The following is a 25,967-nucleotide window of genomic DNA, read 5'->3' on the forward strand; positions in this document are numbered from 1 at the left end:
AAGGAAGGAAGGAAGGAAGGAAGGAAGGAAGGAAGGAAGGAAGGAAGGAAGGAAAAATGAAGGAGAAGCTGTGAGGGAGACAGAATATATTATATGTATTTTTACCACCAGAGTTTTTAGAAATAATGTTTTGAGGCTTTTCTTAACAGTTCCAGAATTTTCATAGCTACGATGTAGATAAAGAAAGACAGAGAAGATATACAGAGACAGAGGGAGAGTAAAGAGCAGCAGAGAGTACAGACAGGGACAAAATGTAGATGGGAAAGGCAGAGGTTGATGGACAGGGACAGGGAGCAAAGAAGTGTCAGCCATTGCTCCCCAAACCAAACAGAACTCCCTACTATTTAGAAGGTTGAGAGCTAGACCTTAGAAGGTCCTGGAATGCCCACTCTGGGTCCCAGCCCTCCTGTTCTCAATTTTCAGCCCCCATTCTGAATTTATGATGTCACCCTCTTGTTACAGGGTGCTTCCCTGACCCACCCCTGTAGGACCCATCCCTGCAACTTGGGGTGGGTACTTGCCTGTTTTGCTAAGTCTTGCAGGTTGTCAGTCATTGTCCCTACAAGTCCTGAGCCTTGGGCCCACCATTCATTTAGTCATTCGTTCATCAAACATTTATAAGCAGTCCTATGTGCCGGGCCTCTACTCAACAATGCTGAGAATCCCTCCAGACCTGATTTAGGCTTACCCCACCACAGCCATCAGGGGTGGAGAATGGGAGGGAGGGCCGTGTAAGCAGCGATAACACAGTCTGATCAGAGCTTTAATGAGGGAACATAAGGTACTGTGAGTCCCAGAGAAGATCCAGACTAGATAGTCTAGGGGAAGGGACCGACTAGTCTTCGGTGTGATCTCCACTCCCAGTGGCCCTACCTCCAGCAGAGCAGGGCTCAAAGAAAAGGCGTCCCTCAACTCGTCTTCACCCTGAGGGATTTCTGGCCACGCCCCTTACCAGACCCAATCATTGGCCGCTCCCTTATCTGGCCCCGCCCCACCGCTGTCTAGGTCACGCCCCCTAAGCCCCTCTCCTATGTCATTCAGCATAGGTTTCAAGCTACCCGCACGCTAATATCACGATCCCATTGGCTACAGAGTGTTACTTCACCGCCCTCCTTCAGTTGTCAATCTTCTTTATAGACTCCCCCAACAGTTGTCATGGCTTGGTTTGAAGGGCAGATGATAATGAACATCTCAGGAAGTCTCGTTATAGGGCGTAGAGCCCGGCTCTGGGCGGGGCTTAGTGCCAAAAGCTTCTTGCCTCAGTCTGGGGTTACTCAAGGCCCCAGCCTTCTCTCAGGGACACACCCCTCTTTCCCTCTTATTGGTCTCTCCAGGTGTTGATCAACAGAATTCCATATTTCGATAGGCAAAAGCACCCGTCCTTCACTGCTTTCCTAATTTCAATTCGCTTTTCTCTTCGGAGGAGGCAACCTTCTGGCGGTAGCCAGAACACTGTTCACGGAATGGCCATGGACTGGCCAAACATCCCGTCACTCCTGTTGTGTGGGCGGAGCCAGGGTAACTAGGGGCGGTGAATTGGCTGACTGGGCCTCGGGGGCGGGGCAGAGGCTCCTGTCAGCCGGTGAAATGGCAGCGGCTGAGCGGTCGGCCGCAGCGGTCCCGGGGGGCGGCTGAGGGGGCCGGGCCCGTGCTGCGGTGCTAGCGGCGCGGCGGGGATCCGGCGGCGCAGCCCGGGACTGCGAGGGTCGGCACTACAATGGCGGCACGCTCAGCGCAGGTAGGAGGTGGCGCGGGCCAGGCCTCCTGGGTGCCTTCTCAGGCCGGCGACTCTGCGCTGTGGCCCACCGGGGCCGGGCAAGACAGGGAGACAGGCCGCTTCGTCCCGGAACCCGCGCGGGGAGCCCTCTGCACTCCCAGCACGGACCCTGGCCGTCAGCCTCGGGCTCCGACCTCCGCCCACCCTTGTTCCTGACGCCTCCTGACTTCTCAGGGCCCTTCCCCGGACCCTCCCGAGAGTCCCCCCACCCCCACCCGTCCCTCCCGAGGGGTCCCCTCAGGGCAAGGACCTTCGCCCACCTTCTTTACCGACCCTCAGGACCTCTCCTGGGACCCTTCAGGACCTCCCCCATCCCTTATCTCGCAGACCTGCCCCCGCAGGCCCAGGACAACACCACCCCTTCCGATCCCTTAGGATCCCTCCCATCTGCAAAACCCTTTCCACCATGTCCCTCCTCTCATTCCTCATCCTATCGGCCTACACCTGCCCCCACCCCCAAGGATACCAGCCTCAGGGCCTTCCCTGTCCCTCACTTCTAACCCCACAGGACCCCTGCCTAGCCTCTATAAACCAGGATTCCTGTCCACAGGCCTCACCTCACTACCCCTGGAAATCATTCCTGAGGTCCTCCCAGCACGCTCCAGTAGCTCCACAAACACATACCTGACCCTGACTCATCTTGATCCCTGCTTCCTGGAAGTCCACACTGACCTCTTGCTCAGCAGTACCTCCCAATTGTTATGAGCTCCCCCTCCCCACCCAGAGACACGTCTTTCTGAGAGCTTCACATAGCTCACACACACACAGGTCTCACACAGAGAGATACTCATGAACCACCACCATCCCCCCCAAAAAAAGCATAATGATGGGCATCCTGGTACCCACCGTAGACATTCAGGAGCCCCTGATATGCACACGTACACATACATACACACAATCAAACACTTGGACCCCCAACATACACAGAGAAACTCAGGACCTCCAACACAGACCAGCTGGAACCATACACACACACTCACACAGGTCTCCTCAACACTCCTTCTTGGACCTTAACTTCCCAGGTCCTCCTAGAGGCCACAGCACTCCCAGCTCTGGCTGAGACTCAGACACTCTGGCTGCCCTGCCCCAGGCAGCCAGTCTGCCCAGCCACAGCAACCTCCCTGAGCTGGCACCCCCACTGGGACCTGGAGGTGGTGAGGTGACCCATAATCTCCCTGCACCCTGTGGAAATCTGCTGCAGGCCTCTTCCCCTTTACGTATCTCTCCCCACTTTGCCCTTCTTCCAAGGGAAGGACACTCTCTCTCCTACACCGAAGTGTCCCTCAAAGAGTCCCTGCCTGCCCCCCGATGTATGCCACCCCTGGCAGGGAGGGGAAGTTCAGACTGCTTGCGGCCCTGGGCCTGAAGTCTGCCCAGACTGGTAGGACCAGCATGCTGACCCCATCACGCCTACTGGCCTCAGATGTCAGGGCCAGTGCTACTGTCCAGGGGCAGCCCCTGACAATCCATGTAATTTCTTTTACCCACAACCCATATGTTATGCCAAAATGAAACAGCTTCCTTCTTTCCTGGCATTTGGGACCCTGTGGGGCTGGGTTCGGGCCTGCCAGAAGCAGACAGCTCTTTGTTAAGGATTCTTTTCAAAAGAAAAAATGTGGGCTGGTTTTTCCCTCAGCTGGGCAGTGATGGAACTAGAGGACCTGTGTCCAAGTATCTTTTTGGGTTGTATTGGCTCTTCCTGCCTGTCCTGCTACCCCACCAACCTCACCCTTGGGTCAAACCTGTGGGTTCCCCTGAGCTTCTGCTGTTGACTGCTGGTCATTTGGAAGGAACTGCAGTTGGCTTGGCCCTGGCACAGGAATGAGCTGAGCCAAGAGAGGAGAGCAGATAACAGAACCGGTAAGCTGGCACGACCAGACTGCAGGGAATAAGGAGGAGCCCCAGGTTCCCCTGGATGGATTCCAGATCAGTCCTGTCCCAGCACTGCCTGTCTGGGCTCCTTCGAGCATCCCTAGCAAATCCTAGGTAAAAAAGACCAGGCTTCTTTGTGAATATTCACAAGTGGATTCTAGATGGCCTGGAAAAAAGCACATCTTGGCTTAGGGCCTGAACTTCTCCATCTGGAAAATTGGGGGGGGGGGGGGGGATAAATTCTTAGAACAGTAGTTTGTACTGCAGGGGAGCCAATGAGGTTACAATGTGGCTTTGAATATCCCCTGGGCACCATGCAGAAGGAGTCATTGGAGTCCAGGAGGGCACTTGCCCATCTAAGAGTGTTAACAGAATCACTAGCCATCCTGTACCCTGGCTGTACTTAGTTGATACATCACTGGATAATGATTGTCTCTCTGTGACCAAGCTGCCCCACAGGAAGCCAGCCTGAATCAGGGGTGAGAGATGGTCTATTGTGTTGGGAGACAGAGGACAGTAGGGAGCCTGCTTGCTGGCAGTGCCCATCCCACCTCCACCCCTACCCACAATGGACCTCTGATGCTGGGTAGGGAGAAGTTTATTCTGCCTCCTTGCTCAAGGGAGAAAGTAAATGAAGACTATTGAAGGTCATGAGGCAACAAGAAACACAACCCACAGCCTCCCCAGGGTGGGATCTTCTATGGGGGCAGTGGGGTCAGAGGGCTCCCAGGAGAGACTGTGAACTCCTCAGGAAAACAGGAGAAGGCTCCCCAGGAGGGCTTATGAACAATACTAATGCACTGTTACCCTAGACTGGGGTACAGGTCTGTGTTTGTGTGTGTGTGCTTTGATGGGTGCAGGGGTCAAGTGGGAAGGTGATCTCGACTTCCTCATGCAAAATATAGATGCTGATTGTTCTTGGGGAAGCCCCACACCAGGAATCAAGTTAGATTCCGGGGTCTGAAAGAATATCAAAGGTGGTACCTGCTCTGCATCTAAGGACCCTCTCTATGCAGTGAGACAAGCTGGCAACAGTAGTGCACACTGATCAGGCCCATGCCACATGCTAGGCCCTATGCCAGGCACTATTTGCGTAGTATCTCATTTACCTGAGGTACTGGGATTCTGGCACCATGCCCTTACCATCACATCCTCCCGTGTGGAAGCATGAGACAGAATTATGTATGGCATGCTGCTGTGAGAACACAAGAAAGGGCCCTGTGCATTTCTAGGGTGTCAGGGAAGGTGGAGCAGGGATGATGTCTGGAGTGTTCCAGGCAGCCAGAGTGTTTGGACAGAGGCCCAGCAAGCAGCAGCAAGCATGGTACATTCAGGGAAGCATGCCTCTTTGGTGGGCCTCATCCTATAAACCTTCATGTTTCGAAGGCAGTTCACAGGGCACACACCAGGACACTTCCTGGTCATAGAGATCCATAGTTGACAGAACTCAGAAAGACAGCAAACCCCACCGTCCAGGGAAATCTGCAGCACACGTGCTCTAGGAGCCCAATGGAGACAGTGGAAGGAAGAGGGTTAGTTAGGAGAATTAACCCACTGGTGTTAGGAAGAGACTGACTCACTAAACTTCTCCCACTTCTCAGTGCTCTGGATGTGTTTGTGAAATTGTTTTATTGGTGTCTGTTTCTCATACCAGGTGGGGAGCCCCACAAAGGCAGGCGCATAGCTGCTCACAGTTGAATCTAGAGCACATAGGAGATGCTCAGTAAATATTTGGTTGGTTTTAGAAGCTGACAGTCTTCTCTACTGATTCGATTTTGAAAAAGGGCCTGGAGCTCTTCCGCAGAAAGAGCTCCATCCATCAGCCTTGGAGAGTTTCCAAAGGGAGGGCAGATCCCCACCTCACCTCTGCCCCACACCAGTGAGCCTTCGTAGCATGAATACCATTTTGGTCTTGAAGAGCTGAGAACCTTCTCAAGATGGTGCTTCTTTTATTCATCTGTTCCTGGAAGGCTTATGAGGGCTTCACATTTTTTCCTTCGTTATTCTCAGGGACCCTAGATGTTAAGAAAATGAGAGATTTGCTAGGAATGAACCTGTTTTGGTAACAAAGTAAGCTGGTGACAATACAGAGTAGTAAACTTTTTTTTTTAGGTGAGAAGGGACTCCACAGGTTGTAATGGTCCCCACCTCAGATTTTAGCCTGAAGGTATTTGCTGCTGTTGCAACTACTATCAATAACAATGATTATAGTTTTACTGAGTTTAATGTTTAAACAGGGTCACCACATAGGGGCTAGGCCTACGGAGGAGGGGAGGTTTGTTTATTGATCCACAAACATTGAGTGCCTGACAGTACACTAGATGCCTTGATCCAGTAATAGGCTGGACAGACCCTGTTCTCATAGAACTCTCTCCCCAGCAGGAATAAACATCATGGGCCAGCTCCTGTCTCAATCACTTGACTGGTTTTTGCTTAGGTATTTCACCAACACCTGTGAAGTAGCTCTCGCCAGGTAGCTCAGTTGGTTAAAGTGTCGTCCCGATACATTAAGGTCAGGGCACATATAAGAATCAACCAGTGAATGCATTAAAAGGTGGAACAACAAAGTGATGTTTCTCTCTCTCTCTCAATTCAATTTTTTTTAATTTTTAAAACCTGTGAAATATTTGCTATTATTAGATCTGTTTCCAGGTGAAGAAACTGAGGCAAACTGCATCATATCCAAGATCACAGATAGAAAGTAGTAGAGGAAGGATTTGAACCCTGGCTACTGGCTCTGAAGTTCTCACAGGAAGCCAGGAGGTCTGGGATCAGTTAGCCACATACATAGCCATGACACATGGATGTGGAAACACCCAGGATAACGAGGAGCAGTTAGAACTGGGGACAAGAAGAGGGCAGATAGTGACCTCTGAATTCTAACTGCTGTCCTTGTTACCCCAGGGGCAGCTGGCCCATCAGTTGCCTACTCCTTGCCAAAAAAAGGCCATTTTTCCCCAGCGTTGGAGCCAGGAGGCAAGGCCATGGTGGTCTGCTGGGCAAATGGGGTCAGCTGGCATCTTTCAAGGCTTCAGATTCAGAAATGATTCTGTGTCCCCAGAATCATTAGATGTGGGAGATCAGCAGCCGGGGGGAGGCGACGAGGGAGCCAGAATTAAAGGAAACTTTGGGAACTTTATTCTTTCCTCTGAAAATACCAAACTCTGAAAGATGACTCTTACATGCTCTCCCTGTTAAAAAATAATGACTGCTCACTACACTCAGTGCCTCACGTATATTATTTCTAAAGTAAAAGAAGGCAGAGAGAGTGGCAGCACAGTGGATCATTGCAGGGCCAAGGTTCGGGAGTCACAAATCCAAGTTTGAATTTTTCTTCCCCTAGCCTAGTTGAGGGACCCTTTGAGTGACCTTCTGCTCAAGGTAACACCTTTCATATGTTAGAACTATCCTTTACTTTTCTGTCTATACTGATAATAGAATCACTTCTTTATGTTTAAAATAGACTTTATTTTTTAGAACAGTTTTAGATTTACAGAAAAATTGAGAAGACAGTACAGAGAGTTCCCACAGACCCCACAACCAATAACATCCCAACTTAATCTGGTACCTTTGTTATAATTAATGGGCCAACATTGATATATTACCATTAACTACAGCCCACAGTTTATTTATATCTTCTCAGTTTTTCCCTAATATCCTTTTTCTGTTCCAGGAGCCCATCCTGGATCCCACGTGACATTTCATCAGCACATCTGCTTAGGCTCCTCTTGGCCGGAACAGTTTCTCAGACTTTCCTTGTTTTTGATGACCTTGACAGTTTTGAGGAGGACTGGTCAGGAATTTTCTAAAATTCTGGGTTTGTTACATATTTTTCTCATAGTTAAACTGGAGTGATGTGTTTTTGGGGAGAAAGACGCAGGGGTGAAGTGCCCTTCTCATCCTATCAAGGACACATGCTCTCAACATGACTTTACTACTGGCTGAGTAGCACAGAAATTTTATTTTAAAGTCAGGCAGTAGTAAACTGGCTGACTTTCCTACTGCCAGTGTTGACCTTGATCACCTGGCTGAGCAGCACAGAAATTTTGGTCTTCATTTATTTAGCAGACATTTATTGAGCACCTAACTAAATGCCAGGTGCTGCATTATAGGCTTGGAGTAGAAAATTTAAAAAACAGACCCTTGCGCTAAGAATGTTCACGAAGACTCAGTAGAGCAGGTAGGCATGTGTAGAAGTATATAACTGCCAGAGAATACGTCTTGGGCTGGGGTGTAGGGGATAGGTATTTTCAGAGAGAGACAGAGAAGTGAGCCAGCCAGGACACTGGAGGCAGGGTGTTGACAGGGAAGATTCACAGAAAAAAAGAAACCTCAAATCATGTCTTGAAGAATGCTTTTCCAAGCAGAGAAAACAGCATGTGCAAAGACAGGTGGGAAAAAGGAGGTGCTCCAGATAAGCCGAATGTAGAGGGACAAGGAGGTGAGGCTGGCAGGGCTGTGTGCACAGTGCAAAAATGTTTGAGCTTCATGTCATAGTAGGGAGTGGCCAAAGGGTTTGGAGCAAGCACCATGAGGGTACCAAGCCTAGCCTGGGCCAATAGATGGCAGTATCATGGGCTCAGGAAGACCCACCTGTGGCAGGAGGAGGGGCTGGCTTTAGTTAGGACAGAGCTAACTTGGAGGAATGTCTCCTGACTGGGGCAAGGAGGGTTTTCCAAAAATACAGGCCCAGTAGGGTTCCTGCCTTCTCCCACAGGGCCCTTTGGGGTTCTGGCTGCTGCAGAACTGCCTAGTCACTTTCACCTCTGGAGTTTCAACCACACTTCCCCGCTGCTTCTGTACCAGCTTCCTCTGCCAGCCCACCCATCCCTTGCCTTCTCTTAACTGAGATGTATATAATTCACATAACATAAAAGTCACCCTTTTAAAGTAAACAACTCAGTAGTTCTTAGTATATCCACAAAGTTGTGCAACTACCACCACTAATTCCAGAATACTTCATTACCCCAAAAACAAATCACATTAGCAGTTTCTCCCCCACTCCTCCCACCGCCCCACCCCCAGGCTTCTGGACATTTCATGTAAATGGAATCATGTCACTTGTGGTCTTTTGTGTATGGCTTCTTTCACTGTGCATCACATCTTCAAGGTTCTTGCATGTTGTGGAATATATCAGAGCTTCCTTCATTTTAATGGCTGGATAATATTCTATTATATGGACGGGCCACATTTTGTGTATCCATTCATCCATCTATGGATATTTGGGTTGTTTCCACTTGTTGCCTCTTATGAATAATACTGCTGTGAACACTCGTGTACAAGTTTTCATGTGGATGTGTGTCTTCCATTCTCGTGGGTAGACACCTAGGAATAGAATTGCTGGGTGATGTGGTAACTTGGTTGAACATTTTGAGGGAATGCGAGACTGTTTTCCACTCTGCCTTCTTTTATGCTGAGTATTTGTCTAATCTGTAGTAGAAAGTTTGGATGACCATTTGTTGGTCTTTTCCCCTGTGTGCTCTAGGTGAGCAGGGCTGTCTCTTTGCCCACTAGCCTTCAGCCCTCAGCCTGGTACCTAACACCTAGCAGGCACCCAATAAATATTGGTGGGTGGGCAGGTTGGCTCAATTCCGCAAATATTTCTTTTTTTTTTAAATTAATTTTATTTAGTTATTTTTCAAGTACAGTTTTTTTTGTCTATTTTTCCCTTCCCAGCCTCCCCAGCCCCTTGCTCCCCACCTCCCTCCCATTTCCACCCCCCTTAGTTTTCATCCCTGTGTCCTTCCTATTTGTTCCTCCAAATCCCTCCCCCTTTTTCCCCTTAACTTCCCTTCCTTCTCCCCTCTGGTCACTGTCCCCTTGTTCTCTATTTCAGTGTCTTTGTTGTTTTTTTTTTTTCTGCTTGCTTGCTTGTTTGTTTCACAAATATTTCTTGACTCTTAGGTTGTACTAGGTTCAGCAGTAACCCAGACAATGGTGATTCCTGCCCTGGCCAGGGGTCTGATGGAGATGTTTGGGAGCCTGAGCACCAGCCAAGTCAGTGATCTTGGTTGGTGCTTAGGAGTAAAGGAAAGCTGAGGACAGAGGTGTCACAATCTCTGGCATGTATTTAGTCATTTAAGACGTGAGAGTAAAATCACCGAGGGCATCAAGGGCCAAGGCAAAGCCTACAGAGAAACAGGCACCATGTGGGAAGCTGAGAAGCCCTGGGCAGAGAAGCAGGCAAGCCAGAAAGCCTAGCCTCTTGGGAACTAGATGGGAGAGGACTTCAAGAAGGAGGAGGCATGACTGACAGTATACAAATGCCCCTGAAAAGGGAAGGGAGAAGGAGGGGGAGATGTCCAGCATCTGGGCTTTGCCCCCACGCTCCCTGCCCCAGCTTACCAGCAGAGTCTCTTCCCACCCTCTTTCTTGGCTCAGCTTCCTAAACCATGGGCTACCCTATGGGAGTGAGGTGGATGGTGGTAGCAGCAAAAGCAGGGTTAGGTGGCCCATGGCCTACCCTTCAGGAGCCAGGATCCCGCTTCGGGTGGCTGAGGTAGAGCAGAGGCAAAGTGTTTTGAAGTTAGGTATGTTGAGAGGCTAGGATCTCAGACTAAGAGGGGTCCTGTGTGTGGGCTTTAGAAGCGTAGCCCATCAGCCCTGGAGGGGAGCCGCCCGTGTCTGCATCTCTGTGCCTGTGCAGCCAGGAGGGGATGGTGAGCACCCTGTGGAGTTGTGTTCTCATCTCCTTGTTCTATTCCATTTCCCATGCCTAGAACAGCACCTGGCCCCCAGTAAGTGCCAGGGAAGAAATGGCTGGGCCAGTAAGAGTCATGGCACTCTGGAGAGGGAGGAGGGACTGCCCACAAAGCTAGGATGGCAGCAAGCAGCATCTATCCCAATCTACTTGATTCTCAGGATAGCGAGGTGCAGAAAGTATACATGGGTATCTATGGATGTGAGATGGTGTGTATGTGTGAATGTGGAGTGTGTGTCTGTCTCTTTTTCTGAGTGTATAAGTTGTGTGGAGTGTGTGTCTGCCTGTATGAGTGTGTGTGTACCTATATGGCTGTGTGTGTGAGTTTGTGTACATCGACCACAGCAAAGCAGTGTTTCTAGGGAGTCTGGGGATGGGTCAAGGCAAAGTTCCTGAGGGATCAGAAGTTTCTTCCTGTCAGACTGCAAATTTCAGCCCTGTGCATTGAGTCAATTTTATATCCTGAATGAAATACACATTACTATGTGATAAATGGCTGAACACACTCTGCTTAGCTGATGGCTCCTGTTTTTTTTGTGTATTTTTGTTGTTGTTATTTTGGTTTTTTACCAGAAACTCAGAACTGAACCATTCTCTCATGCTCTTTATGGGAGGGGGTAAGCCAATGTGCTCTAAGGCTTGGATCCTCTGGTCTCAGCAAGGAGAGAGTGGTCTCAGGTCATGACCCTGGCCACATGTGAGCTCTTTCTCTGAGGCCCCAAATCCAGCTGTGCTTCTGAGGTGCTGATCCTCACGTTCCCATCTCTCAACCCTGAAGCTGGGAAAGCCATGAGGCCTTTCCAGCTCTTCCCCACCCATAGAGATCCTTCCAGATCAGCACTTCTTGCCCACACACTTTTCTGACTTTACAGGAGGCCCTGGAGCAGCCCTCACTGTCCCTCTCTCAGGAATGATTAACTCCTGGCTAGGTGGTACACATGGCTTGATCTTTAGAGCAGGTTGTCCCTGGCCAGCTGGGCAATGAGATGGAAAGGTCTTCTGCTTCTGCCAGGAGCCACCACCTAGAGTTTGTACCACTCACCAAAAGCCAGAGCCCTCAGCACCCAACAGACTAGGACAGCCCTCATGAGCCAGAGACAGAACCAGTGGCCCTGGGAAGGGAGGGTGCTGGACCCTCTCACAAGGTGAAAGACAAATAGCACCCCACCATGACAGGGTGGCATGAGGGAAGGAGGCCAGAACCAAGTGCATGGCCAGGGTCAAGTCCAGCCAGCTCTTGGGTATTGACTGAGAACAAAGTCCAAGCTGCAGGAAGGTACCAAGTGACCTGAGGTGGCAAGGCAGGTATGAAAGGGTCTGCTCTCATACTTTCACTATCCCCTTGCTCCTAGAGGACCAGTTTCTCCCTCTTCAGGGACTGGGCATGGGCTCTTGTGCAGGCTGAGCTATCAGAACCAGGTCAGGTGGGGTGCAAGGGCACATGGTGGACTCCTGGTACAGAGCATGCAAGGAAAGTGGTAGGCATAAAGAAGCCTCCCACAGTGGTGGTTGGTGGGGAGCAGGACTTTCTTCCCGCTTCTATGACCCTGGGGTTTCCAATCTTCTTAGACCCTTTGTGCTAACCTGGGCTCATCAGAAGCAGCGTGGCTGAGTAGAAGGAACACCATCCCCAGCTCCTAGTGGCCTTCTCTTTCCTAGCAGTTCCTGACCCCTAGAAGCTTCCACAAGGGAATACCAACCCCTGCAGGTATCCTGCACCAGGCAAAGCACAGCCCCAGAGCCCTGGCTAGCCCTCAGCCCTGGTCCCAGGATGGATAGCAATGGCTGATGTGTGTGGCGTAACCACTAAGTATCAGGCACTGTTAGCACACTTTGCCTGCAGTAGCATGCTCAGTTCTCACAGTTACTGTCTGAGGTCACTGGAGACTCAGAGAAGAAGCATAGTCCCTCAGCCCTGGCTCAAGGCCATACTGCTGCTTGAGGGGGTGCCACACCTTGGACACAGGTCTGTCTGAGTCTGAAGCCTTAGCTTTAGGAATGGTGCTGAGCTGCCTCTCATGGAAGGCAACTGGCAGGAGGCAAGAGGCCAATGTCCTCGGAGCCCCTCAGGAGGGCAGGGCCAGACCAGCCCCAGGAAGAACAGGGCCAACACCTGCCAGACACATGGCAGGCCAAGATTAGGTTACGGGTCAGAGCCTGTAGCTCTCACTTTGTGTCCACCAGGGTATAGATGCCCAGCACTTTGATGTGTTCCTCCCTGGCTTCCCAGCCCAAGAGGAGTCCACTCTTCTGGCAATTGGCAGCACTAGACAATTAACAGTAGAGAATAACTGCTTCTGGTTGTGCCAGCAGCCCATTTTGGTTGATGAGACAGGGAAGGTCAGATGCTGAGACAGGTCTCCCAGGGCAGGCCACAGTAGGGGACAGGCAACAAGGCTGTCAGGAAGGGCCACCAAAGCAGGGGCTGCTATATATCAAGGTCCCAGGGGTCCTGAGTGGCTGGAGCTTTGGCCTTCATGCCCTTGGACAGCATGACATCTTGGGCCCCGTCCTACTGTCTCTGTCCAGGCATCTGGAGGACACAGTCAGAGGTCCCGGTAGCCAGAGTCTTGAGTAGAAGGTGCTGGTGCAGCTGTCAATGGGGCTGGGGTTTTGGGGAACGAGGGGTGCACCAAGTGTACAAACCAGAAGTGGGAGCTCAGAGTGAGGAAATGTTCATTAGTGAGCAGCAGACTCAGCAGCCTAGAGCCAGCAGGATGGGGTGGAGACCCTACCCAGTGCTGACCATGTGTTGCTGTCTCTGGCCCCCAGACAGATCTGTGACCTGGCGCCGCTTACAGCTGATGAACCTGCCCACCATGGCAAGCCCCACTCTAAGTCCTGACTCCTCATCCCAGGAAGCCCTGTCTGCCCCGACCTGCTCCCCCACTTCTGACTCTGAGAACCTCAGCCCTGATGAGCTGGAGCTATTGGCCAAGCTCGAAGAACAGAACCGGTGAGTTGGAGCCTGGGGATGAGGGGGGCGGTGCACGGTACATCCTGGGCCCCAAACAGCAGTTTCTGAGTATGGCCTTGGACAAAGTCATAGCACCTCGAAGAGACAATGTCATCCTCCTAACCCCAGGTGAACAGACAGCTCCCCATTCAAATGAGGAGACCAAGGTTTCGAGAGACAGAATTCATCTGTGAACCTGGCCATGTTTCTCAAGCCTTTATTGGACAGAAGAGTCTAGCCTCTGACTCCAGAGTCAGGCTTCCCACCTTTTTCCTCTGGCCCTCCCATGCTTTAAAATGTAGGTTTATTCCCAAAACACTAATTTGAAGAATATATGCACCACTGAGTTCACTGCAGTGTTATTTACAATAGCCAAGATTTAGAAGCAGCTCAAATGGCCATCAATAGGTACATGGATAAAAAAGCTGTGGTACATTTACACAATAGAATATGACTCAGCCATTAAACAGAATGAAATCTTACCATTTGCAACAGCATGGATGAACCTAGAGGGTATTATGCAAAGTGAAATAAGTCAGTCAGAGAAAGACAAATACCATATGATTTCACTCATATGTGGAATCTAATGAACAATGTAAACAAACAAAACAGAAACAGACACATAGATACAGAGAATATCTGGTGGTTACCAGACAGAAGGGGTTTGGGGAACTGGGTGAAAAGGACAAAGGGATAGAGAAGTACAGATTGATAGTTCGAAGCAGTCATGGGGAGGTAAAGCGCAGCACAGCAAACACAGTCAATAATGTGATAACAGTGAGTGGTGCCAGGTCGGGACTAGGAATTTTGGATGGAACACTTTCTGAAGTATACAATTGTCTAATCACTATGCTGTATACCTGAAATTAATATACAATAATATTGAATGTAAACTAATTGAAAAAACAACAATTTTAAAAAAGGAGTCTTACGTACTTAACAGGTAAGTACTCCTTGAAGCCCTTTAAATCTGCCCTGGCTTTCCTCCTTTGGCATGTAAGTACTTTTAATTTTCAATAGTGTTGTAGAAGGATAGGATTATATTCATGAGCAGGAATGTTTATTAAATGAAAGGTGACTAAAAATAGTAACATTTTCTCAGTGTGCGCTTAGTGAACCTTTCTAGCAGAACAGAGGCAACAATTGAACTTTCAAATTATGGTTTTTGAGCTTTTGAAGTGAACCTGTTATATGACTTGTCCTTTTTCACAAACTGTGTCATATAGCAAGAGAAGTTTGTATAAAAATTACTATGTTCACTTAATTGTAATTAGAATTTTAATCAATTATGTTTTTTCATTTCCAAAACTTACCCCTTTTCTCCCAAAGTATAGCTTTGAATTAAAGGAAAAATCTTTCAAATATTAAAACATAAAACATAGATAGATGATAGATAGATAGATAGATAGATAGATAGATAGATAAAACATAGATTCCTTATCATTCAGCTATGGCAAGACCAACAGATCAGAAAAGGACTGCCACTGAGAAGATAGTTTGTCACTCACAGTCCCCTAGAAGCAGGAGGCAGGGCATACCATGCAGGCCACACAGGGAGGCACAAAGGTCAGTCAGAAGGTGGACTGAGCCAGGGGAAAATTCGGGAAAGTACCTCCATTTTGGTTTTGGAGAGAAGCAATGGGAGAGGTAGGCCTTGGTTGGGCTAGCTGGAATAATTCTACCGGCTCTGGGGCATAGGGTGGCTCTGGTTGCCTGACGCCTGGCCCCTTGGTGATCAGGGTGGAGAGATAGTGGCCCTGAGTGTGAGAGTTTGATAAAGGAGGGGTGTTACTTTTATGGGCTCTGGATTCGGTGATTTGCACATGAAAGATATACTGGGAGGTGAGTCCTTATATCTAGGATTTAGGGAGAACTGGGAGGGGCAGACCCTGCAGAGTCAGCTAGAACCTAGCTGTCGAAGCATCAGGTTTCACACAGCTTCTCCCTAGCTAAGTGCTACCAGCAAGCAGCTCACCCTCTCTGTGCCTCATCTATAAAACATGGATCTGAACAAAAATCTGCCCTTCAGGGGTGGTACAAGACTCAGTGAATTAACCCACATGCTTCTCAGCCCAGTGGACACAGAATGGGACAAACAAATGGCAGCCTCTGCAAGGACCCAAGATGGACCACAGTTCAGAGAGCTTAGGACTCTGGCTAAAGTGCCACACAGCAAGAACACTTTAGACCCAATCCCTGGTGGCCTCTGGAATCCCCAGGAGGAGAGGCCAGGCTCCTCAGCAGCCTCCTGTCCCTAGGGAGTTACTGAAGCCCAGAGATCTGGGTGGGAGGTGCCTACACCCCGCAGTTGCCTCTACCGGCCCTTTCTGCCTAGGCTCCTAGAGGCCGATTCCAAGTCCATGCGCTCCATGAATGGCTCCCGGCGAAACAGTGGCTCCTCGCTGGTTTCCAGCTCCTCAGCCTCCTCCAACCTGAGCCACCTGGAGGAGGACACATGGATCCTGTGGGGCCGAATTGCCAACGAGTGGGAGGAGTGGCGGCGCAGGAAGGAGAAGCTGCTTAAGGTGGAAGGGATGGTGGAGGTGGGTGGGCAGCTGGGCGGCCAACAGGGGCAGGGTCCCGGCCCAGGCAGAGGGACGGAAGTGGAAGTGTGTGGGCACTTTCAGAGGGCTTTACCAGAGGCAGAGGGGAGAGAGATCTGACCAGGTACGTAGCTATCACACTGACATCTCAGGGGCTGGGGATAGTACATTAAGCAGTGAAAACTCTGTCTGCAGTGCAAAGATGCAGCCAAGCTCTAAGCCACATGCATGGCATGGGCAAGCCAAGCCTTGTCTTGGGGACTGGACTGGGTAGCTGCACTGGGACAGTGTCCAGCCCAGCCTCCTGCTGCCCACCCCGTCCCCAGGAGCTGATCCACAAGGGCATCCCACACCACTTCCGGGCTATTGTGTGGCAGCTCCTGTGCAGCGCCACGAACATGCCAGTCAAGAACCAGTACTCAGAACTGCTCAAAATGTCCTCCCCATGCGAGAAGCTGATCCGCAGAGACATTGCCCGCACCTACCCAGAGCACGAGTTCTTCAAGGGCCAGGACAGCCTGGGCCAGGAAGTCCTCTTCAATGTCATGAAGGTGAGCTCACCCCACATGAACAAGCACTGTCCACATTGCCTGATGTGATTGCCCTGGCAGGATCCTGGCAGGACACTACCCTTACACTGACGTCCCCTTACAGGCATACTCACTGGTGGACCGGGAGGTGGGCTACTGCCAGGGCAGTGCCTTCATCGTGGGCCTGCTTCTTATGCAGGTAGGTGGCAGGGGCTGGGCTATGGCAAGGGCCAGCCCATCTGGGCTCTGCATCCAGAAGGTTGACAGAAGTAGGATGTAACTCTCTATCCAGAACTCTACAGTCAGAGCCTCCATCCTCCTCCACCTGTGACCTCTGATGGTCCCCAAGCCAAACCCCCAGTGGGTGAGCACAGAGGGGCTGACTTCCTGTCCTGTCTACTGTACTGTGCAGGGGTTGGAGGGTCAGGCTGTCCTACTCAGTCACCTCCCAGGGCTGGACAGGGAACTCCAGGAGGCAACTTAAGTTGGCCAGTGTGAACTTTATGGGGCTGATAAAAACCCCCAGTTTTATCCAGAGAATCCAGGAGGCTTAGGAAGGGGAGAACAGAGATGCTATGAGTGGACTGAGAATGTCCCAACCATGGGCTCTGGAGGCAGCCAGACCAGGGGCTCAAGTTTCAGCCCCACTGGTCCCTGCCAAGTGGCCTTTGGCAAGTGACTTCTGTCTCAGGAGGTTGCCCATCAGTAAACAAGAGTGACCAGAAGTTTATTGTGAGAGTTTGGGCAGCCCACACAGTCCACATTTAATAGACATAAAGAGAATAGAAACAGGCCAAGCACAGTACTCTGGGGACATGAGAAGAGCAGCAAGTGTCCCCTCCTACCCCTCCCACACTCACAGCCCCTGCTGGCCTGCTATCCCCAGATGCCTGAGGAGGAGGCCTTCTGTGTCTTTGTGCGGCTGATGCAGGAGTACCGCCTTCGGGAGCTCTTCAAGCCCAGCATGGCTGAGCTGGGGCTCTGCATCTACCAGTTCGAGTACATGCTGCAGGTGAGCGGGACCAGGGTGGCCCTGCCCCTCCCACTCCTCTGCAGCACACAGCCATGGACACCAACCTGGGCTGCCCCAGCGGGTCTCTTTAACTGAAAATTCCAGGGCTGAAAAATCAGGTCCAGATGTCCCAGCTCAGAAAGCAGCTCTAGTCTCCAGAGGGCCATGTAGCACTGTCCCCAAGCATACTTCCAGGACACAGCAGGGCCAGCCATCTATGGTGGGGGCTCCTGAGTGCTCTGGGCTCCCAGAGCCTGAGGGCAGAGGGGTTAGGCTGGCTCTTGCCAGACACATCCACAGCCCCCTTGTCTACTTCCAGGGTGGCAGAAGGAGGGAAAGCGTTGTCTGCCTGCCTTAGATGATTAGGGGAGAGCTGCAGATCTTTCTGTTGATAAACAGCAGCCCCTCTTGGCTGGCAGGCAGAGCGGGTTCACGTAAGAGAAGAACATGCACATGCACATACATGTGCACACACATATACCTGGCCTGCTCCAGAAGCCTGTCACAGTTGGGGCTGTGACACTGCACAGCAGTTGGGGGTCAGGGGTGAAGGGGGACAGAAGGTGGACCCTGGGATGAGCCTGGTCATTAAAGCCCCACTCCTCAGGCCTGGAGGACTGGAAGGTACTATTGATCAAAGGGACCTGGTAATGCCAATAAGCAGGGGGCAGAGCCAGCAGAGAAGTGGCCCCACCCAGGCAGGGTAGCTGCAAGCTCCCACAGCAAAGTAGCTAAACAGCACCATGGAGCCCCTCGGTCTGCAGGGAAGTAGCCAGGGCAGGTTATAGGGAGGGGGGTGCCATAGTCCCTCTGCCAGTGAAGAACATCCAGGGGGTCCTAACACTTTCCTCAGCCTCTTTCCCCAGTTTCTGTCACTTTTCAGCAGTCTGAAGTTCAGCCAATCAGACTGGCATCCCCTGAGCTTTGCTGGGCATAGAGCATTGTGAGGAGGCTGTGGGGAGACATAGCAACTGGCAAGTTACTGAATACAGGTTGAGCTGCAGTGAGCTCATGCCATGCCTACCTCTCACTGTCTGGGTGACCTTGAGGAGTTAGGCAAACCCACCCCAAGCCTCAGAAGCTCCCTGTCGGCTAGTCGTAAGGATCCCATGAGCTGGGAGGAGAGCAGTCGGGCCAGTTCCTGCCCAGGGTGCACACCAAGCACCCGTGAGCTGTTGCTACCCCTGCCTGTGTCCCCACCTCATGCTGCTCAGTGTTCTGGGATGCTTCAGCCTCACCCAAACACAGTGCCAAGGTCACACAGAGGAAGGGAGCCAAGGGCAGATCAGGGAAGCCTTCCTGAAGGCAGGGGCACCAAGATCCAGGAAGTCTGTGGGCATGGACAGCTGTGCCTGGTGCTGGCCTCACAGTGCTGGCCACCTCTGCCTACCCTCAGGAGCAGCTCCCGGACCTGAACACCCACTTCCGCTCCCAGAGCTTCCACACATCCATGTATGCCTCATCCTGGTTCCTCACACTCTTCCTGACCACCTTCCCACTATCCGTCGCCACTCGTGTCTTCGACATTTTCATGTATGAGGTCAGAACCCCTTCAGCCCCTTTTTCTCCTAAAAGCCCAATGCTGGAAACAAATACTGGCCAGGAAAAGGCCAGGGCTTGGGGAGGAGTCAGAGAGCTCCCCAGGAGAGCAGGACCAGAGAAGCACTATCACCACCACCTTTGCAGGGCCTGGAGATCGTGTTCCGGGTGGGCCTCGCCCTGCTGCAGGTGAACCAGGTGGAGCTGATGCAGCTGGACATGGAGGGCATGTCTCAGGTGGGTCAAGCACCCAGGGAAAGGTAAGGTTGCCAACCCCCAGCAGGGGTACCTAGACAAGTGAGTCCTCCTGTGAGATGAGAAGGCCTGGAGCTCTGAGCAGCCTGATCCTTCCCTGTCCGCTGTGACCCCTGAGGCCTCTGTGGAGGACCAGGTTAGGCCCTAAGGAGCCCTAGGCTCTGCCAGACACAGTCCAGGGCCAGCAGCCTGGCAGTAGGGAGAGATGAAGGTCCAGGCCCTAGCTCTGGAAGATCTCACCCCCTCCCTCGTGCCCCAGATTTTTGTCCCTCAAAGCCTTTGTGGCAAATATAGTTATACTAGCCCAACCACAAGGCCTTGGGTGTGGTTGTTGGCCCCAGCAACTGGGCCAGCAAGGGCACAGGAGGGAGTGAGGAGTCTGGCCTGCCTGCCCCCCACCCCCAGCTTTCCTGGCTGCTTCTCACTGCCATGCTCCCCCATGCAAGCCCCTGCCCCCTCCCAGTATCCTCCAGCTGGTACTTCAGGGAAGAATACACAAAGGCCATGGTTGTGTCCACAAACACGAGTGTTCATTGTCTCCAGCTGCCAGAGGGGGTCAGCTGGGCTGGGAGCAGGAGCCAGCCTGGCCCCAGCCAACAGCAAGCTGTGTCCACTGGTATCTCACACTTAACCCTTTGTGGAGGCCTTGGGGGGGCCCAGGACCACTGAGGGGTCTTCCCTCCAGGTTGCTCCTCGCTGCCCCAATTCTAGAACCTCTTCATTCTCCTCTGACTGCCATGGGGTACAATGTGCCTCCCCCTTCTTCCATGAAGGTACCCTGTGCTCAGACCCCAGCTCAACCCACCCCTGGGCCTTTGCCCTCAGGAGCTCCTACAGCCTGCTTTTCCCCTGCAAACTGAAGTCGTGGGTGCAGGTAGCTTCTCCCCAGGTGCCTGCTTCTTATACTCACTTGCTCCACAATGACGGAGCACCCACAACAGGCAGGCTGGGCACTGCCCTTGGTACATGGTGATACCCCAGGCAGACCTGCTCCCGCCCTCCCTCCTGGAGCACCCAGGCCCTCCTCCAGAGCAGCAGGCACAGCAGGGTCTCCACAACCCCTCCCCACTTCCTACAGTCACTGAGCATCTGTGTCCCCACAGTACTTCCAGAGGGTGATCCCCCATCAGTTCGACAGCTGCCCAGACAAGCTGATCCTCAAGGCTTACCAGGTCAAGTACAATCCTAAGAAGATGAAGAGGTCAGTACCTGGTAGCCAGGGTGCTAGAAGGAAAGGGGTCTCTAAGAGTGGGACAGTGTCCACGTCGGCCTTCTCCTCTGCAGGCTCGAGAAGGAGTACGCTGCTATGAAGAGTAAAGAGATGGAGGAGCAGATCGAGATCAAAGTGAGTCCCTGGGGAATGGGACAGGGGACAGGGACCAAGGCCCTTGGGAGCATCCCTCCCCACTCAAGAGGCAGGCAGCCACTGGGGGTGACCCTATCCAATACACCGGGCACCCCAGACTGTCCTTGGGCTCTGGAGGTGTCCCTCCACCAGCTGCCCCTCACTTACTGCCTGACCAGTCTGAGGACCCACTTGGTGCTGGGGACCCAGCAGTGGTCGAGGTGGGCCTGCCTTTATGGGGCTCTCATTGCAGTGGAGAGACAGTCAGTGAACCAGTAAGTATAGAGTATGCACACTAGAAAATGCTCTGCGCAAAATGTTCAGGGCAGATTGCTGCAGGCCCAGGGAACCGAGTGCTGAAGTTCCAACTCTCTGACACAAGGTTGGGTCCCCTGGCAACCAGCTGTGGGCCTGAGGGGCTGGCGCGACATCAGGAAGGCTGCCCTCGATTGTGGGAGCCCCAGGGCCAGGGGCAAGTGGGGATCCCTGAGGCAGGCAGAGACCAGGTGCCGGGAGGACAGGCCAGGCTGTGGCACTCACCCGTGGCCCCTGGATCCCCTGGTGCCTGGCCAGCCAGCCCTACTAGGTTTGGGGGTACAATTCTGTCACGAACTCCATTATGTGGGTTTCTCCCCACAACACCCAGCAATTCTCCAACGGCAGCGGGTGCCCTACAATTCCGTTCAACTGACACTATCTACTTGGAGACAGCGTCAGAGCCCACAGGTGAAGGGCACTGTCCCACAAGACAGCTGCTTCCCTGTTCAGAAGCCACTCTCAAGTCCAGATTGTCACCTCTGCTGCTGGGCAGCTGGCTATAGATCACAGGTTCCTGTGATCCCCTCCTTGGGCCTGATTAATTTGCTAGAGTGGCCCACAGAACTCATAGAAAAGTTACTTGCTAGGTCACTGCTTTGTTATAAAGGGTCTAAGTCAGGAACAACCTGACTTAGAGATGGAAGAGATGTGCGGGGCCTGTATGGCGAAGGGCACAGACCTTCCATACCCTCTCTATGTGCACCACCCTCACAGCACCACCAACCACTCACCAACCTGGAAGCTCTCCAAACTTTGTCCTGTCCAGTTTTATGCGGTTTCATTACACAGACATCACTGATTACATCATCGGCCATCAACAACTGATTCAACCTCCAATCCATCTCTCTTCCCTAGAGATTTAGGCATAGAACTGAAATATCCAACCCTCTGACAAATGGTTGGGTCCCCTGGCAACCAGCCCCCATCCTTAGGTGACTGGGGGCTTTCCAAAGTCACCTTGTTGACATAACAAAAGACGCTTTTATCCCTCTCCTCACTTAAGGAATTCCCAGGATTTTAGGCGCTCTGAGCCAGGACTGCATGGAAGACCAAATACATACTTCTTGCTGTAAATCAAAATATCACAAGGGGTTTCCTGAGTGTGCAGAGTCTCTGAACACAGTCTTTTTTAAAATATATTTTATTGATTATGCCATTACAGTTGTCCCATTTCCCCTCCTTTATGCCCCTCCACCCTGCACACCCCTCCTCCCATTCCCCCCCTTTAGTTCATGTCCATGTGTCTCAAATTCTTTAGCTTTTACATTTCCCATATTAGTCTTGCCCTCCCCCTGTCTATTTTCTACCTCCCATCTATGCTACTTATTCTCTGTACCTTTTCCCCCTTCTCCTCCTCCCACTCCCCTGTTGCTAACCTTCCATGTGATTCCCATTTCTATGGTTTCACTCCTGATCTAGCTGTCCTCTTAGTTTGCTTTTGTTTTAGGAGTGGTTCTTAATAACTGTGAGTTTGCTGTCCTTTCACAGTTCATACTTTTTATCTTCTTTTTCTTAGATAAATCCCTTTAACATTTCATAGAATAAGGACTTGGTGATAATGAACTTGAACTTGACCTTATCTGAGAAGCACTTTGTCTGTCCTTCCATTCTAAATGAAGGTTTTGCTGGATAGAGCAATCTTGGTTGTAGGTCTTTGGATTTCATGACTTGGAATACCTCTTTCCAGCCCCTTCTTGCCTGTAAGATGTCTTTTGAGAAATCAGCTGACAGTCTGATGAGAACTCCTTTGTAGGTGACTGTCCCCTTACCTCTTACTGCTTCTAGAATTCTCTCCTTCATTTTAATCTTGGCTAATGTAATTATGATGTGCCTTGGTGTATTCTTCCTTGGGTCCACCTTCTTTGAGACTCTCTGAGCTTCTTGGATTTCCTGAAAGTCTATTGCCTTTGCCAGATTGGGGAAGTTCTCCTTTATTATTTGTTCAAATAAGTTTTTGACTTGTTGCTCTTCCTCTTCCCCTTCCAGCACCCCTATAATTCAGATGTTGGAACATTTAAAGATGTCCTGGAGGTTCCGAAGCCTCTCCTCATTTTTTTGAATTCTTATTTCTTCATTCTTTTCTGGTTGGATGTTTCTTCTTTATGGTCCACTCCATTGATTTGAGTCCCAGTTTCCTTTCTATCACTATTGGTTCCCTGTGTATTTTGCTTCATTTCACTTAGTGTAGCCTTCATTTTTTCATCTAATTTGCGACTAAAATCAACCAGTTATGTGAGCATCCTCATCACCAGTGTTTCGAACTGTGCATCTGATAGGTTGGCTATCTCTTGGTTGTTTAGAAGTATTAGCTCTGGGGCTTTGAGTTGTTCTTCTGCTTGAGCCATAATGTTTTGGTCTTGGCGCACCTGTTATGTGTGAAGGGTGAAAGCTTGGGTGTTCACCAGGGCGAGTCAATCCAGTCACTGGGTTGTGACTGGGGGCAGGGTCAGAGAAAGAGAAATGGCATTTGTTCCACTCTCTCTTGGATTTCAGTCCCCTCTGCCACTTCCCACAAGCAAATTGGGCCCTTCTGGTGTCGGTTCCCTGATGGGTGGGCTTGTGGGTCTCTCCAGTGAACTCTCCTGTGAGGCTGGGAGCCTCTCCCAGCACCTCAACCCCCAAAAGTTTTTTTCAATTGGTGCTTTTAGGCTTTATTTCCTGGTGCTGGGGCCCTGTGTTGCATAGTCTGTGTCACTGTCCGTTCTTTTACCTAGTTTATCTGTGTGTGAATGTGTGACTGTGGTCAGCCAGCCGCCTTGCACCCTAACTGGGTCCACCCGTTGCCACCCCACGCCTGGGATCTGCCAACCGCCTTCTGTGTGCCTGGGTTGGTCTGGCAGCCACCGCTTTTCCCTGCTGCAACCCTTCTCCTCCCTGCTGAGACCCTTCTCCACTGGCTGCTGACTCTGCCTCTCTTACCAGTCTGGATGAATTGTTCATTGTCGTACTTCCATACTGTTCAATTTTTTGTCTGTTTTGGTTGCATTTTGTTTCTAAATCTTTGTTGTCCTTAAATTTGGTTGTGCGAGGAGGTACAGTGTTTCTACCTATGCCTCCATCTTGGCCGGAACCCAGTCTTCCCACCCTCTTTCCCTCTGCTTTCATCCCTCCAAACATGATTTTAATTATTCATTCAACAAACAGTTATTGAGCACCTACTTTGTGCCAATCACAGCAGGGATTGAGAGCCCCCAGTCCAATGGGGATGGAGGCACCAATATAAACACAAACCCCAACATAGCCTTGCTCTGTCCTATCTACAGACTGGCAGAATCCCACAGTGGCTGGCACTGGAGTCCCACAGATGAGGGTTGAAATCCCAGCTCTATCACAGACCAGCTGTGTGGCCTAGGAAGGTGAATGGACCTCTCTGACACCTCTCAGTGTCCCCTTCTGCACAATGGGAATGACACTTGCTCTGCTGTTCAAATCAGTATTATTATCACTGATTTTTACCACTGCTATTATCATCCCAACCTCCTCCGGAAATGCAGAGGCAGAAGCTAGATTACAGTTCAGGTCACCTGCCACCCATATCTGAGGGGGAGAGAGGGCATCATTTGTCCATTTGTCAGGCTTCCAGAAATAGTTTTGTGTCCTGAACTTTTAAGCATCTATCTTTCTCAGGAGTGGCAACCTGACTGATGCACCTGTCCAAAAGTGTGTGTGTATGTGTGCACGCATGTCTTGCTCATACACAGACAAGGGTGTGCTCCCATCTGGTGACTATGAGAGCCTAGCAATGGGGTGGTACACAGCAGACCCTCAACCACATGCCCAGCCTGAAAATTTCCCACAAGAGGACCCTTAGCACTGGACAGGTCTTACAGGACTCAGGCAGACTTTCTCCCTTGGCCCTGCCCTATGTGCTCTTTCATCTTTAGCCTGTTTTAAATGTACCTTGGATTTGTTTTAGCCAGGTATGGTAGGGTGGCCAACACAGAGACAACTGCCTTTGAAAGAAGAGTTTGTTGCTCATGGTTCCCAAGAAGCAGAACCACCACGCCATACAGGCCACATGGGGAAGCACCAGGGTCAGTCAGGAGATAGTGGGATCAAAGGGGAGAGCAGGAGCCACAGCCTTTTTTGCGGTTTTCCAGCAAAGGCATGGGCAAAGCAGGGTAAGCAAGTTTAGTGAGTTCAGGATTGACCAATTTGAATAATTTCATGGGTTATAGGAGTGGTCCCTAGTTGTCCTATGTCAATTTAGGACAAGGGAAATATTGGCTTGGTATGTGAGAGTTAAATAAGAAAGGGGGTCACTCTGGTTTGGCTGGTTTGCTTTGGCAGGCAGGTTGTTTACTATCTGTAGGGATTCCCCGGTCCTGGGGGGGCAGTCTCTCCAGGATTAGCAAAGCCGCAAGATGTCAAAGCATCAAAAATACAGAAAAATTTTTTCAAAGTCCCACTACTACATAGCATTGCCCCCATAGTTCTTGTGTTCTTTATTCCTCATTTTTATTTTTGAATAAGCAGGAGAGATGAGTTTTTGGTAGGGCCCACCCACCTCCTCCAAGGATGGCCTGTGCTTATGCCAAAGAGACATCAGAGAAATCCAAAGGTCATAGGTCAAGACTCTGGATTCCAGATCACTGTGAGGGGTAAAGAACTGTGCTTGAAACAGCTTGGGAGGCTCAGGCAAGACATTGTCCCCCTCTGATCAGTTTTCCCATCCATGATATGAGTCAATGGGCATCAGTTAAGTCTGCAACCTCTCTGACCAATTGCTTCCTAGGAATGTTCTGGATGTTTCTATCATCTTTTTCTCCCTGGAAGAAACCAGGAACTGTTCTATGTGATCTACAGGGAGGCAGAGCCCTCACTAATCTGCTGATCGAAACCATTTGTGTACCTACTTCTTAACAGGCACATAGGTAGAGATTAAATACAAGGCACATGAAAACCTCACCTGCTCTAGGGAAACCTAAAACCACAAATATCTAACCAGAATCCACCAGGGCAGGATGCAAAGTAAAAGCAAGGGAGCTGGCCTCCCCCTAGCTGGGAGGGGGGTAAGTGACAACTGTCTGGCACAGCTAGGTGGCTTTCAGTTGGTCATAGAGATGTAGTTGTCAAGCTGAAGGAAGCATGGGTGTTCGGCAAGACCCCTTTTCCTGGAC

General features: G+C 50.9%; 1 protein-coding gene across 9 annotated transcripts in view; it reads left to right on the forward strand.

The window, feature by feature from the left end:
• The first annotated feature begins 1,573 nt into the window (after window positions 1-1,573).
• Window positions 1,574-25,967, forward strand: part of EVI5L (ecotropic viral integration site 5 like) — a 32,843-nt gene continuing 8,449 nt past the window's right edge. For 3 of the 9 annotated variants that reach the window (XM_053670912.1, XM_053670914.1, XM_053670915.1), the window contains exons 1-11: window positions 1,574-1,738; window positions 7,323-7,466; window positions 13,122-13,305; window positions 15,641-15,848; window positions 16,175-16,399; window positions 16,503-16,577; window positions 17,265-17,390; window positions 18,787-18,930; window positions 19,077-19,166; window positions 20,288-20,385; window positions 20,469-20,529. In XM_053670912.1, coding sequence (XP_053526887.1) covers window positions 7,415-7,466; window positions 13,122-13,305; window positions 15,641-15,848; window positions 16,175-16,399; window positions 16,503-16,577; window positions 17,265-17,390; window positions 18,787-18,930; window positions 19,077-19,166; window positions 20,288-20,385; window positions 20,469-20,529 — 1,263 coding nt within the window. In that variant the 5' untranslated portion in view covers window positions 1,574-1,738; window positions 7,323-7,414. Of the gene's footprint in view, window positions 1,739-1,804; window positions 3,638-7,322; window positions 7,467-13,121; window positions 13,306-15,640; window positions 15,849-16,174; window positions 16,400-16,502; window positions 16,578-17,264; window positions 17,391-18,786; window positions 18,931-19,076; window positions 19,167-20,287; window positions 20,386-20,468; window positions 20,530-25,967 lie in introns of those variants that run through there. The other 6 variants (XM_037158922.2, XM_037158926.2, XM_053670917.1 and 3 more) reach the window with 5 other exon arrangements.

The sequence above is a fragment of the Artibeus jamaicensis genome, unplaced genomic scaffold (assembly GCF_021234435.1).
Source record: "Artibeus jamaicensis isolate MK-2021 breed Jamaican fruit bat unplaced genomic scaffold, CSHL_Jam_final contig_648, whole genome shotgun sequence".
In the NCBI taxonomy this organism is placed as follows: Eukaryota; Metazoa; Chordata; class Mammalia; order Chiroptera; family Phyllostomidae; genus Artibeus; species Artibeus jamaicensis.